This window comes from Adiantum capillus-veneris, chromosome 16 (genome assembly GCF_014529385.1).
Source record: "Adiantum capillus-veneris isolate H3 chromosome 16, ASM1452938v2, whole genome shotgun sequence".
NCBI lineage: Eukaryota > Viridiplantae > Streptophyta > Polypodiopsida > Polypodiales > Pteridaceae > Adiantum > Adiantum capillus-veneris.
The window spans coordinates 111,646,091-111,660,474 of NC_140946.1; the positions used below are offsets into that span (position 1 = coordinate 111,646,091).

At 40.7% G+C, this 14,384-nt stretch overlaps 1 protein-coding gene across 2 annotated transcripts; it reads right to left on the reverse strand.

Annotated features, from left to right (window-relative positions):
* Positions 1-361: 361 nt before the first annotated feature.
* Positions 362-1,821, reverse strand: LOC147439655 (uncharacterized). 2 transcript variants are annotated; one of them, XM_086484358.1, is made up of 3 exons: positions 1,604-1,821; positions 1,167-1,529; positions 362-1,053 (listed from the first exon to the last, which is right to left on the reverse strand). In XM_086484358.1, the coding sequence occupies exons 2-3, from the start codon at positions 1,332-1,334 to the stop codon at positions 517-519; spliced, it is 705 nt and encodes a 234-aa protein (XP_086340484.1). In that variant the 5' UTR covers positions 1,335-1,529; positions 1,604-1,821; the 3' UTR covers positions 362-516. The 2 variants fall into 2 exon arrangements, with proteins under 2 accessions (XP_086340484.1, XP_086340483.1); XM_086484357.1 differs by having other exon boundaries at positions 1,167-1,821.
* Between the last annotated feature and the right edge of the window lie 12,563 nt (positions 1,822-14,384).

Consider the following 14,384-nt stretch of genomic DNA (forward strand, 5'->3'; position numbering starts at 1 on the left):
TACATAACATGACATGGCCTTGGAACTTCCATGCAGAACGAGTCCAGAAATTGAAAATCTTCTCGTCCCACCGAACAAGATCCCCCCCCCCCCCCCCCCCCCCCCCCCCCCCCCCCCCCCCCACCATCAATTGACATGTCTCCAAAGACTCATCAAAGGACAGACTTGCATTACCTACTGGAAAGTTAAGAAGACAAAAAAGTAACGATTTTCAACTTCTGCAAGCTTAAAGCAAATTGACCCAAAAGATAAAGTGTGTGCCGGTATCATTGTGAGTGGATTGACTTGTCGAGGCATGCGCATGTAGACCATAATTTTTTCTATATAGCTGCATCTTTATTGTGTTCTTGGTCTTCACCTTTGTAGGCCAGCGGCTTCAAATCCTAAGTAAAGTGCTTATAGATAAAGCACCAACTCTGCCACATGAACACCTTGAAAGAAATAGAAACCTTGCTTTTGATGGAAGGAGCATTATCAAATTTCAATAGAAAGAATGATAAATGTACAAAAGAGATGCTAACAAATAGGCCTGGAGTTGGCCTTCATGTCCGCAAGAAAGGTTTGCTTGAAATCCCTGGCTGTGTCTAGGAAGTGCAAGAGAGTTGCCATGACAACTGAGCACACAAACATGGGGATAGGTCCGAAAAGCCATACAAAGAGAGGAAAAGAGACATAAAATGCGCGCAAACCAACAGACCAAAAGTGAGCGCCTCTAGTTAGGGTACGGTTGACATACTCCGGCGTGAGTCCAGGTGCGCCTTCCCCCACCGGTATGCTAATGAGAAAGCTTGCATGGCAATAGTACCTGACGGCTTGCACATTACATAAGAAAGCAGCCAGGAAGCATATCAGCACAGCCAAAAGCTTGAGCGACGACACGAGGTCGCTTTGATCTCCGAGAACAAGATCCGTATCTGCAACTGCGTTTTTCTTGTTCGTAACCAAAACGGCAATTAGAGAGCAAAGCGTAATAGCTGCTGTTGCGAGAAGGGTAGATGCCATGATGTTGTTTCGAAGCGTTTGGACGGACAACACGCCATTCTTCATGCTATCCTGTGCAAATGCATCAAGGAAAAGATTTGAGAATGCAAACATATGCACACACACTCGAAAAGCAGATGACCACAGCACTAGGGAGCCAATGTAGAACACTGATGTATGCTTACCGCCATCATAGCTCGGACCCAGACGCGACGGTTGAAGTCATTGACGCCGATGACGGTGGAAGTAGGGTGTTTGAGGATGCGGTAGGCAAGCTGCGCATGGTACAAGAGTAGGATGAGGAGGCCGGTGGGTACAAGCACCATATCTAGGATACTCTCCTTCCAAGGCATCTTTTCTGTGAACGATGCGCCTGTGGAGTGTGGAGCCAAATACGGATTTCTCTGTGTCCTCGCTTTGATCGGTCGCTTTCGTTTGCAACTCTCTCTCTCTCTCTCCTCTGTCTATCTCGACCTCGTGGGAGCCTCTCCTAACGACAAGTGCCTAAATTTAAGGCTCCCGTTTCATCACTGCAACTTGCAAACTACCTGCAAGTAGGTCAGTACACATGTGAAGTGATGTTTCACCAACTTACAAAGATTTCTTTGCTGCGCACATTGACCTTGAAAACTATTCTCGGACTACGGATGTTTTGTACCCTATCTCCGTCAGCTCGTGTCCAACCCTAGAGATCCGTGCTATCCTCTTTCTCTGTTAGAGCCTCGTCCCACCTAGCTCTTCTGGGGGTTGCAACGGCAGTCACACGAAATTATTGAATTCGTGAAAATTTACCTTCTTTTCCTGGTTCAAAGGTTCATTGCCTCTATTCCTGGCTCCAAATCAGCGCACGCTACCCTTTTGACACCTGCGATACCCCGCAATCCCATGCGCAGATGATGAGCTATAAGAAATCGGTTTTGAGCTGCTTTTTGGAGTGGTTAGGTCGTGACCCTGTAAGAGCTACAAGTGTTGAGCGAGACGGCTTCTTTGAGTATTTGTAGCGCCTTGAGCCGTTGTAGAAGCCAGGTGGCTTGGGGCTCTTAGTTCCATTGCTTGAGGTCATTAGCATTGCGGGTCACCTTCCTCATCACTGGGGGTTCAATTGTGGGTCGTCAGATCTGGTGATGCAAAGGCATCCCGAATCTGTCCCGAATTTACAAATCCGCCCACATTTACAATATGACATACTCAAATCCCTTGTATTTCAATGAACCCATGTGTGCGTAGTGGTTAGTGCACATGGTTCGTAGAGGGGAGGTCGTGGGCTCAAAACGTGAAATTAGTCATGAGGGGAACATGCTCAAGCATGTATGGGTGAGTAAAATCTCCTCTTCTAAAGATGAACAAGCCTTTGTAATTTGGGCCAATAAGGGGGCGTAAAACATAAAGCACAAGCCTTTAGATTTTTCCCGCGCCATTCAGGGGATTTTAAAGATAGGCTAGAGGGCCTATAAAAGGAGGAGGTGTTGAGATGTAAAGCTCGACATGTACTACTCCTAAATGACTATCACCAACAATCATCATCATTGGGGCGTCTTGGTGAATACATATATCTTCGTCAATGATACTATAGTTGGACTACATCGACTTGGTCTACCTACCGGAGGGATGACACACTTATCCATCCAACTCACTTACTAGCAGTTCACGCTAAACCATTGTACTATGTTGTATTTTTTCTTTATGCTTTGTGGACTTCTTATCTTGAGTTAGTGAAGAAGAAGTAGAGGTCTTGCCTCCATCTGTGTGTGTGTGTGCACACGCACACACACGTGCTTGCAAGAGTTCAAGATCTCCTTCTCTATCTCTTAACATGGCATCAGGGCTTGGTTATGCTTGAGGATCGTGGAGCAGCAGAAGTCATTGTGTCGGAATTTTTGAGAGTCATCGTCAAACGATCTCTGATTGAGGTGCTTTGAAGATTATGCGTCTCAGGTTTGTCTGTAGTCCTTTGAATTGGAACTCTACGACCAGATTTCCAATTCGAATGCGTCTAAGTCCCCTTTTGGGGTAAGAGTGCATTTGCATGCAAAAACGCTAAGGTTTTGGATTCTACAGATCTACATTTTGGTGGTGAAGAGAGTTTTGTTTTGGCTGCAATGTTTATAGATACAATTTAGTATTGTGAAATAGGTGTATATACGCATACTATGGTTACATGTGATAACTGACTATTTTTAGCAAGACTGCTCATCGACTTGGTGAAGTGTTGGAAACATGTCGTCCAAGGATGATGGACTTAACCAGATTGCGAGAAGCTAGACAAGAACAACTTCCATGCTTGAAAGTCCAAAATAAAAAAATTTCTTATGGGTAAAGGTTATTGGGAGTACATTGATGGAGAGCATGAGACAACACCAACTCTACCAGAGGAAGATGCAACTACTGCGTAAATAAAGGAGTTTTAAGATTGAAACGAGGGATCTTGAAAGGTCATGTATTGGCTTTGAGTGTGCAAGACAATATGATTGGGCACATACAAAATGCTCAGACTCCTAAGGAAGCTTGGGACACTTTATTGTCATTGGATGTGACCAACACAAATACAAGGAACCTGCAGTTAAAGGCTGAGCCGAATATAGTGTAGAAAAAATACTTGTCTGTCAATGAGTATTCATTGAAGATTAAAAAACATATGTGAGTCCCTTGTATCACTTGGTGTTACAAATGATGATAATGATAAGGTGGAAATATACTTGTGAGGTTTGGATCCAAATTACATTGGTATCCATCTTGGAGATAACATTCCTACATTTACTGATTTGGTGTTGTTACTGATTGTGGAAGAGAAGAAACCCGCGGAAGACTCCTTCACACAGGGGAGAAATAATTTTGAACAGGTCCTCTTCAACAACAGAGTGAGAGGATGCGGTATAGGTTACAGAGGTGGTAGAGGAAGAGGCAACCACCGAGCAAAGCAATAGAATAATGCTCATATACAAAAACACGTGGTCAAGGAAATTTCCAAGGAAGGGAGAGTTCAAGAGGTCATGGTAATGTGCATCGTAATAATACAGGTCAACATGGGAATGTTATTTGCTGGGATTGTGGGAAACATGGTGTGAGGGTCATACCCAGACTCGACCCTACTCACGTCCCTCAGTCCTCCAGACTGTTCCAGAGAATGACGTAGATCTATCTGCAAGTATCCCTCCCACTCGGGACCGACACTCAGACAGGACTCCGGTCTATCTCGAATGCCAAACCAAGGGGGTATATCCCTTCATTCAATGATTCTATCCACTTCTCATAATCAATCTGTCCTTGACAGCTCTCCGCACCCAAAATCGTGGTCCTTAGTCTTGATTCTCTTGATCTTTAACTTGAGGATCTGCTCTTGCTTTCTGGTTCTCCTTTGGTTCATGGTGATAACCCCTTTTTTCTGACAAGCAGGCACGGCAATTATCACTTTCCCCTAAGAAGAGGGATCTTGCAATCCTACTTGGTCTCACTTGTCCCTGATTACCCATTTTTATCCCACGTATTCCTAGCGTTTAACATAAAAATTTTAAATCAATATCCGGCCATCTGACCCTCCGGATCCGCCCACCCACCGAACCATTTCATGAGAATCCCTTCCCGAGGTAGTACTTAACTACTACAAAATCAGAAAGACAGCAGTCTATTAGACATCATCAAACAACAAGCAACATGCAATCTGTTACATACCCTCGTTCTGAAAAATTCATCTGGTTATTCCCACCAGATCTTTATTTAGAAACTTTTAATTCATTTCCTTTTCTTTATCTGCTATAATTAGCTTGTAACTAGTTTTCTAACTAATCATGCAACACATTTAGTTTCAACCAATTCATCTTGCCTCCCCATTCAGGCCAAGATAATCGGTTACAAGCCATCAAAATGACAACACCTTCACAACATTTTTCAGAATTAAGTGTTTGGGAAAGGCTCATCAAGTAATTGAATAATTCCTTCCTAAGCATTTTATTTTGAGAGGTATAGCACCATCCGGTGACAGATGCACATGATAGCCTTTATATTCCTAGCATTTTCAGTTCCTTTTTAAGCAACCAAGTCGAAAAAATTTCTTTAATTAAATTCACATCATCCTCCCTGAGTATAACCTTCTCATCCAACTATTGGCATCAGTCCATACTCGGATTATGGCCGATTTCCAATAAGATACTGCGGGTACTTCACCCGGCCGGACAAAAATAAAACAAACCCATTCATTCCTTATTCCTCGAGCATGAATGACCTAGGTATAACAACTTGCCGGTTATGCTGTCCTAACCGAAAAGGATCAATCTCCGTCAAGTTCCCCAAGAGAATTCTCTCAATGGGCCGGCCTTTCAATCAAATTGACCCTAAGAAGATCCATCTTGGTTTTCGGTCATTTCTAGACAATCTTTAAAACTCCTAGTTAAATCTATGTTTTGCAATGGGCTATCCCTATCACGTCTCGAGATTTCTTTTTTAACTCTTAGTTGGTAATTTTCAGGTTCATTGAGTTATCAACCTTAATTCCTGCTTTCATTAATTATTTACCAGCCAAGTTTATTTAGAAAATACAAGCGAGTTTTTGCCATAAGCATTTGATGGTTAATGTTTCTTCGAAAATGCAAACTTTTTAAGTTCAATCCCCGTTTTGTATGATTCCTAGGTTTTTGAAATTCTTTGCCATCCATGGGACATCTCCATGAAGCTTGTAGAGTTTTCGGTTCAAACAACACGGAGATCAATTCCGCGAAGTTATCCCCTATCTCCCTCATCCCGTATTTGCAAACAAACTTGAAATTGAAAACTTTAGAAATACTCTTTAATACCAAAAATTGAACTACTTCTATCGAGCTTAGACAACTACTCTTTTCTTATGGTGCCTAACTTTCTATTTAAGAAGCTAAAAGGTCATCCTATAATTTATGAGTTTTCGAGCTTTTCATTAAAGCTTAAATCTAAAATACAAGGTAGTCACTAAAGCTTACACCTAAGTGCAAAGTTACCATTAATGCTTAGCTTAAGAGTGTAAATCTACCTTTGAAACTTAACTTAATGATGCATAGATACTCTTAGCATTTAACCCCAATTGCGAGGTTTCCATTAAAGCTTAAACCTCTTAGCATTTAACCCCAATTGCGAGGTTTCCATTAAAGCTTAAACCTAAAATACAAGGTAGTCACTAAAGTTTACATCTAAGTGCAAAGTTACCATTAAAACTTAGCTTAAGAGTGCAAATCTACCTTGGAATCTTAGCTTAATGATGCATAGATACTCTTAGCACTTAACCCCAGTCGTAAGGTTTCCATTAAAGCTTAAACCTAAAAATGCAAGGTAGTCACTAAAGCTTACATCTAAGTGTAAATTTACCATTCAATCTTAGCTTATGAGTGCAAATCTACCTTTTAAGCTTAACTTAATGATGCATAGATACTCTTATCACTTGATCCTAATGGCAAGGTTTTCATTAAAGCTTAAATCTAAAAATACAAGGTAGTCACTAAAGCTTACACCTAAGTGCAAAGTTACTATTAAAGCTTAGCTTACGAGTGCAAATCTACCTTTGAAGCTTAAACTTATGATACATAGATACTCTTATCACTTGACCCTAATTGCAAGATTACCATTAAAACTTAAACCTAAAATGATGCACATAAACTTTCTTAGTATTAAAACACATGGATTAATTAATCCTACTAGAAATGAAGATTACCTCCTGTAAACAAGAGGGAAGTAGGTTTGAAGTCCTTCTTGAAGAGATGTGAGGCTCAAGGAGGAAGGAAAGGGATTTATGATGAAGAGGAAGGAGAGAGGAGCTTCTTCACAAAACTCTCAAGGGTTTGGCCTTCAAGAGAGGGAGAGAGTAAGAGCAAGGTTTAATGGAAACCTTGATTTACTTAAGCATAATCTTGAGCATGGCAAGTATGCAAGTAGCTTAGCAATATGTCTGTGTGTAAAATTACAAAGGAGAGGGGGTGCTTAAATAGGAAATGGTGGGTATTCTTTTCTCAATTCCTATTGGACCCCAATTCTCTTCTCAAATCCTATTGGACCCCAATTCTCCTCTCAATTGCTATTGGACCCCATTTCTCTTCTCAAATGCTATTGGACCCCAATTCTCTTCTTAATTCCTATTGGACCCCAATTCTTTTCTCAAATGCTATTGGACCCCAATTCTCTTCTTAATTCCTGTTGGACCCCAATTTTCTTCTTAGTTCTTATCTTTTAACTTTATCTTTTAATCAAGTTAGTCCCTTTTTCTCCCAGTTCTCGATCTAGATCAGTTCCCACGCGGCTTTTGACGAAGAAGTATAAAAATAATCTTAATCTTTTTGGAAAGATATAGGGATGACGTAATTTCTTATCTAAAATATCCTTGTCTTTTCATTCTGGAGTAAAGTCTCGTTGTCTGCATGACTTCTTTCTCGGTCTTGCTTTTTCTAAATTATTTTCTAGGCTGAAAAAGTTCTGAATGTCTCTAGGGTTTAGGAAAGGACGTTACACATGGGAAGGTTGTTTGTTGGGATTGTGGGAAACATGGCCACTTTGAATGTGACTGTTCAAATAAGAGGTATCAAAATAATGATGCAACTACTAGTAGAATCGTAAATGAGCTTGAGAGGCTATTTGTGGTGTAGCACATGTTAAATAATATGTCTACTACAAGTGTTGGGTGCATCAAATTACATGACCAGTTATGGTGAGTGGTTTTGGGGGAAATGCAAACTTTTCAGTCCTGACTATGTAGAGATTGGGAATGATAGTGCACATCCCATTATGCATACAAAAAATGTACCATTGTCTAGGACAACTCAATTAAAAGCTAGATAGTGATATTCAGAAGAAGCAATCAAGTGTAAACTAACCTTCTTGAAAATTGTTTCCTCACTACACTAGTAGAAATAATGGAAAAACTTCATGCCCATGGTAAAAATTGCATCTTCTTTGCATGAAGTTTAAAGTGTGTAGATACATCCTGATTGTTAACATTAAATTGTACTTTCTAGTGTCTTAGTTATTATTGCTTGCGATTGCATGATGACATTTGTTTACCTTTGACACCGCGGAAGATTGGAGGAGACAACATTTACAAAATCTCCTTGGGGCAGGTAGAAGTAATGGAACCCTTCATCTCAAGAGCTCTTGCCTTCTCACGGTGGGTTGACATGCATCAGAAAAAGTTTGGATTCAAATTTGGGTCTTGTAAGAAATGCCATGTTAGCATAGAGAGAGGTAATATAAAATCCATGTCCTCATTATTCAAGCCCTTGTTTTCCACATATTACAAGGTACATTTATAAAAAAACATGGGTAGCTTTGGCAAAGCAACTTATCATACATTTTGGAAGGTTTTGACTGTTTAATTCTATGGAGAGGAATAAAAAGTAAACTTCAGAAAACATATAAGAACGCACCTAGCCTTGTAGATAATTGTGTAGTCCACGTTATAGCATAGGCATGGGACACAAGAACGATGTAACTTTAAAGTTTTTGATGTTGTGCTTCATTTGCTTAACAAACTTTGTGAGGGAAGAAAGCTCGATTTTGATCAAAAGCCTAGCACTCAAGTAGGTTAAGGGCCATGGTGTGCATACACAAAGGGACTCTTTCTCAGTGCACTCAAGGGAGTGGAAGTGAAGCGAAATCATTGTTATGGTGCATATTGTGGATAAGGGGACATGCTTGGGCATGTATGGGTGAATAAAATCTCCTCATCCAGAGAAGAACAAGCTTTTGTAATTTGGCCCAATAAGGGCAGCGTAAAACATAAAGCACAAGCCTTTAAATTTTTCCCACGCTATTATATATTTTACAATGTTGGGAAAGCCTCACACTGTAGGATCTCATGATGCAAAATGAAACAAGTGCGTTCCATTCAATCTTCCATACCACTTCTTGATACCTTGCATCCATTTTGAGCTCAATATTTTGCTTCTATGTCTCTTTTGGACTTTGTTACTTGTCTCTCGTGTGATTCTAAGAAGTTGATAGGCAAGCTTTGACGCATCTTTGTCATGTATTTCACAACTATCTCCTCTTCAAAGCTCAATGGTAAGTGATCTTGACTCAAGGAGAAGGAGCATATAAGGTGTTTGTATCTTCACTTAGTGAAAATTTGAAAGAAAATGCATTTGAACATTTTCAAATTCTTTCAAAGTGGAGATACTAGTACTATCACCCCATACTTTGACCCCATAAACGAGGTGGATTGGACAATAGGACCACTTCTTGACTTCAAGATGTTGCATAACAAATTCACACCATTTGTGGTTGCTAGGAATCAGAAGTCCAAGGTACTTGAAACTTTCTATTAATTCATGAGGCTTTTGATTAAAAACAATGCATGGGTTTTCCTTGTTGAGAGATTGCACAAGCATAACCTTTGTCTTACTGTCTAGTCACTATGCAAGAAGAATCTCCATGGACAATTTTACAATTTTGTGCATCTTCTTGTGTATGAGCAAAAAGCACTACATCTGCATGTAGGAAAAGCATGATCACAACTATACCAATAGGAACTTCTTCAATCCCTTCTTCATGCATATCCACAAGAACCATGTCCTCCAATTCATAAATATATAGCGTGAAGAGAGTGGGGGTTGAAATGGGTACCCTTGCTTAAACTGTCAAGACAAGTAGACACTTTTCTTGCTGGTATCAAAGATATTAATAAGAAAATCATTTCTATAGGTGGTCATTTCTCACAGTTTACTTGTGTAGACTGTTCTTGATGCATTGCCAGATTCTTACCAAACTTTTGCAAGTACTTGGGGACTTATGACCCAAGGAAATCCTCAAGGTGTCAGGTTTGATGTTTTATACACATTGGTGTTGCAAGAGTCACTTTCAAGAAAGACCATGGCTAAAAAACGTGCAATTGAATAAGCTTTTGTTTTTGCTCAAGAAAAAGGTGGCAACAACAATGTAGCCACTTCTCATGGTTCTTTACTGAGTAGCAAATCACCTAATTCTAATGCTTCTATTGACATCACCTTGTCTGGGAATCTGATGAAAAAGACAAAACGAAGATGTGTTGTTGTGCAAGACTACTGATTTCTTGATAAAGCAGTGTACTAAATTGAAAGCAAAAGAGGCCAAGAAGAACGAGGCTGGTTCCACTACAAGTGCAACTATTGTAGAATAGATTGAAAATGGATATTGTGATCTAGATGCAGAGTGGGCATATGATTCTTCTATCTGAAGGAGTACGAGCGGAAGTGCGACGCGAGAGAGAGTGCGAGAAGAAGAGCACGACGATATGGTGAACTCGCTCTACTGTAATGTGTAGAGCATAGTGAGTTCTTATTAGGTTTTTACAAAAGAATATGTGTACATACCTGGCGGCCCGCCCACGTACCTGGGCGACCACATTGGGCTTTATACCCCAACAACCTCCCACTTAAAGTCCAATGTGGTACTTTAAGTGTGAGAGAAGCTACTATACAAGCTAATATACAAGAGATGTAGAGAAGTGATGTACTACCCTACACCTAACTGCTTGCGAAAATGCGCAAAGCTCTCTGAGGGAAGTCCTTTTGTAAGTAGATCAGCAGGATTTTCTGTGGTGTGAACTTTGACAAGCTGAAGTTGCTTATCCTCGAGCATTTCCCTGATGAAATGATACTTCACATCCACATGCTTTGTCTTTGAGTGATAAATTGGATTGCGAGCCAATTGTATAGCACTTTGACTATCACAATGTAACACAGGCATCTCTTCTTTGATTCCCAAATCTTTTACTAGTCGATTAAGCCAAATTGATTCTTTGCATGCCTCTGATGCTGCAACATATTCAGCCTCTGTAGTAGACTGAGTAACACAATCTTGTAATCTAGAACGCCATGATACTGCTCCACCAGCCAATGTAAAGACATACCCTGACGTAGACCTTTTGTTGTCTAAGTCACCTGCATAATCTGAGTCTGTAAAACCCTTTACACTTAGCTCCTGACTCCCATAGCATATACGCATACTCTTTGTAGCTTTCAGGTATCTCAATATTCCTTTCACTTCCTCCCAATGTTTCTTGCCTGGGTTTGACATGTATCGACTTACTACTCCCACTGCAAATGCAATGTCTGGGCGAGTAGCAATCATTGCATACATCAAACTACCCACTACAGATGCATATGGAATCTTATCCATTTCAGCTCGTTCTTCCTTAGACACAGGACAATCTTGTTTGCTAAGTTTCACATATGATGGCAATGGAACACTCAATGCCTTTCCCTTCTCCATATTGAAACGTTGCAAAACCTTGTCAATATACTCTATTTGAGATAACCAAATCAACTTCTTTGATCTGTCTCTCTCAATGCGCATACCAAGTATATGACTTGCCTCACCCATGTCTTTCATGTCAAACGATTTTGCCATCTTTGACTTCAAAGCTGAAATTTCTTCCAAGTGCTTGTCAGCAATCAACATCTCATCCACATACAAAATAAGGATCATCCAACTGCCATCCTTAGCCTTCTTTGTATATAGACAGTGATCAAACTCACTACGTTTGTAGACTTGAGAAAGAATAAACTTGTGGAATTTATGGTACCATGCCATCGGTGATTGTTTTAAGCCATAAAGACTCTTTAACAACTGGCATACCCAATCTTCCTTGCCTTTCTCAACAGACCCTTCTGGCTGCTGCATGTAAATTTCCACATCTAAATCACCATGCAAGAACACTGACTTGACATCCATTTGGTGCAACACCAAATCTAATATGGCAACCAATGCAAGAAAGCATCTCAATGTAGTCATCTTGACCACCGGAGAGAAGACTTCATCAAAGTCAATGCCTTGTTCTTGCTTAAAGCCCTTGGCAACAAGCCTTGCTTTGTACTTTGGCTGACTATCATGAGCGGTGATCTTATACCTGTAAACCCATTTACAGGGTAGAGCCTTTTTGCCCCGTGGTAATTTAACTAGCTTCCATGTCTGGTTTTTATGCAGAGCTGTCATCTCTGACTGCATGGCCAATTGCCAATTCTCGGAGTCCTTCATTTGCACTGCTTCCTTGTAACATGAAGGCTCATTGAAATCAGTCAACATGACATAATTCATAGATGGAACAAACCTATCAGGAGGTCGCGTGACACGTCCAGATCTACGCACAATAGGTGGCTCAGGCTCAGCCACAACCTGTGGTTCCACTCTATCCTGTCCTTGCTCCTCTTGAGCCCTGACATTTTGTCTTGCACGTGCAGGTCCATCTTCTTGGAAGACAACTCTTCTAATCTCCTCAACCCTCTCTGGTTTAGAATGATATTTGGATTCATTAAAGTGAACATCATCGTTGCGGACAACCTTTCTGGATTCGGGATCCCAAAGTCTGTACCCCATCTCACCAGAATTACCATAGCCTAGAAAGATGCACTTTCTACTCTTTGGCTCAAGTTTGTTCCTAAATTCCTTTGGAACGTGAGTATATGCCTCACAGCCAAAGACTCTGAGATGTTTGTATGAGGGCATTTTGCCTGACCATACCATCTCTGGCACTGAATCCTTTTGCAAAACCTTGCTAGGAGATCTATTTACAAGATGAACAGCTGTTGATACAGCTTCAGCCCAAAACCCATTTGGCTGCTGTGCATTAGACAACATACTTCTGACCTTCTCTTGTATGGTCCTATTCATCCTCTCAGCAACACCATTTTGAGGAGGATTGTAAGGAGCAGTAAGTTCACGTTTTATACCTTTTGACTCACAAAAGTCCTCAAAGGCCTTTGAAACATACTCTCCACCATTGTCAGTGCGTAAGCATTTAAGCTTCTTGCCACTCTGATTCTCCACAAGTGTCACAAACGTTTTGAAAACACTAAACGCTTCATCCTTGTGCTTGAGAAAGTAAACCCATACTTTCCTGGAGTAATCATCTATAAATGTCATAAAGTAAGAAGCTCCCCCTAGAGATAGGTTAGGCATAGGTCCACACAAATCACTATGAACAAGTGCCAACTGTGTATCTCTTCTACTGCTTCTATGCTTATGTGGCTGCTGTGTTTGCTTACCATACAAACAATGTTCACAGAATTCAAAATCATTAAATGAAAATCCAGGCAAATAACCAGAACGAGACAATATTTCCATTCCCTTCTTGGACATATGTCCTAACCGGCTATGCCACAAAGAAACGTTCGACTGCTCGGTTACATTGATTACATTTTTAGAGACATTTGATACATAAATCATGTAAAATCCTCCAGACTTTACTCCATGTGCTATTGTCATAGAACCCTTGGATATCTTCCACATGTTCTGTCCAAAAATGGTGACGTAGCCAGCATCATCAAGTAAACCTGTGCTGATCAAGCTCTTTGTAATTGCAGGAACATGTCTCACATTCTTCAGCGTGAAAGAAGAGCCATTCTGAAACTTCAATTGAACATCTCCAACACCTAAGATCTCACATGTCTGCCCATTGCCTAGCCGAACATGATCTTTAGTGGTCACATAAGAAGTAAACCACTCCTTGTTTGGAGACACATGAAGTGATGCCCCTGAGTCTATAATCCAGTCACTCAGTGCATTTCCATCAGATGCTGTAAGAAGAGCTGAGTCCATTGTATTCTTCAAGAAGTAGATGTCTCCTGACACTAGACTGTCATCCTCTGCAACAGTGTTTGTCACATTTATTTCTTGAATCTTCACTGAGGACTTGTTCTTCTCACCATGGTCTTCAGCTTTCTCTTTGCCTTTTTCTGCTTTCCATTCTCTTCAGTCTCTTTTCATGTGACCCTTCTTGCCACAATGGTAGCATTCTATGTCACTCTTGCCTTTAGCACTGTGGGACTTGCTACGAGACTGATTCCTCTTTCCACCTTTGTACTTTTCTTTGGTCCTTCCCCTGACAACTAAGGCTGTTCCTTTTCCTTTGTCCCATTGTCTTTCTATTGGTTTCTTCAGTAAGCAGACTTCCTTCTACACCTGCTATGTTCAAACCATCTGGAGGTGCAGAATTACTCAAAGCTGTGCGAAAAGTGTCCCAACTTTCCGGCAATGTGATCAACAGGAACATAGCTCTAACAGGTTCATCAAACTTGACACCTTGAGCTGACAACTAACTATAGATTGTGTTGAATTCATTCAGATGATTGGACATAGGTGTCCCTTCTTTCATCTTCAAGTCAACAAGCTTCTTAAGCCAGTATACCTGTGAAGCTGCACTCTGCTTCTCATAAAGATCACTCAGCTTTAACCATGCTTGATAAGCCGACATCTCGTCTGCTACATTGAAGTAAACGCTTTCTGCCAAAGTCAGCATAATGGTAGAAAGTGCCAATTCATCCATTTCGCTCCATTCATCTTCGTCCATATCTTCTGGTTTTATCCCCTTGAGCTTTATAGGTTTTATCTGCTTCTTTTGTACCAACACGTGCCAAATCTGCTTCTTCCACAATGGGAAATTGGTTCCATCCAGCTTCTTGATATTGTAAAGAGCAGTG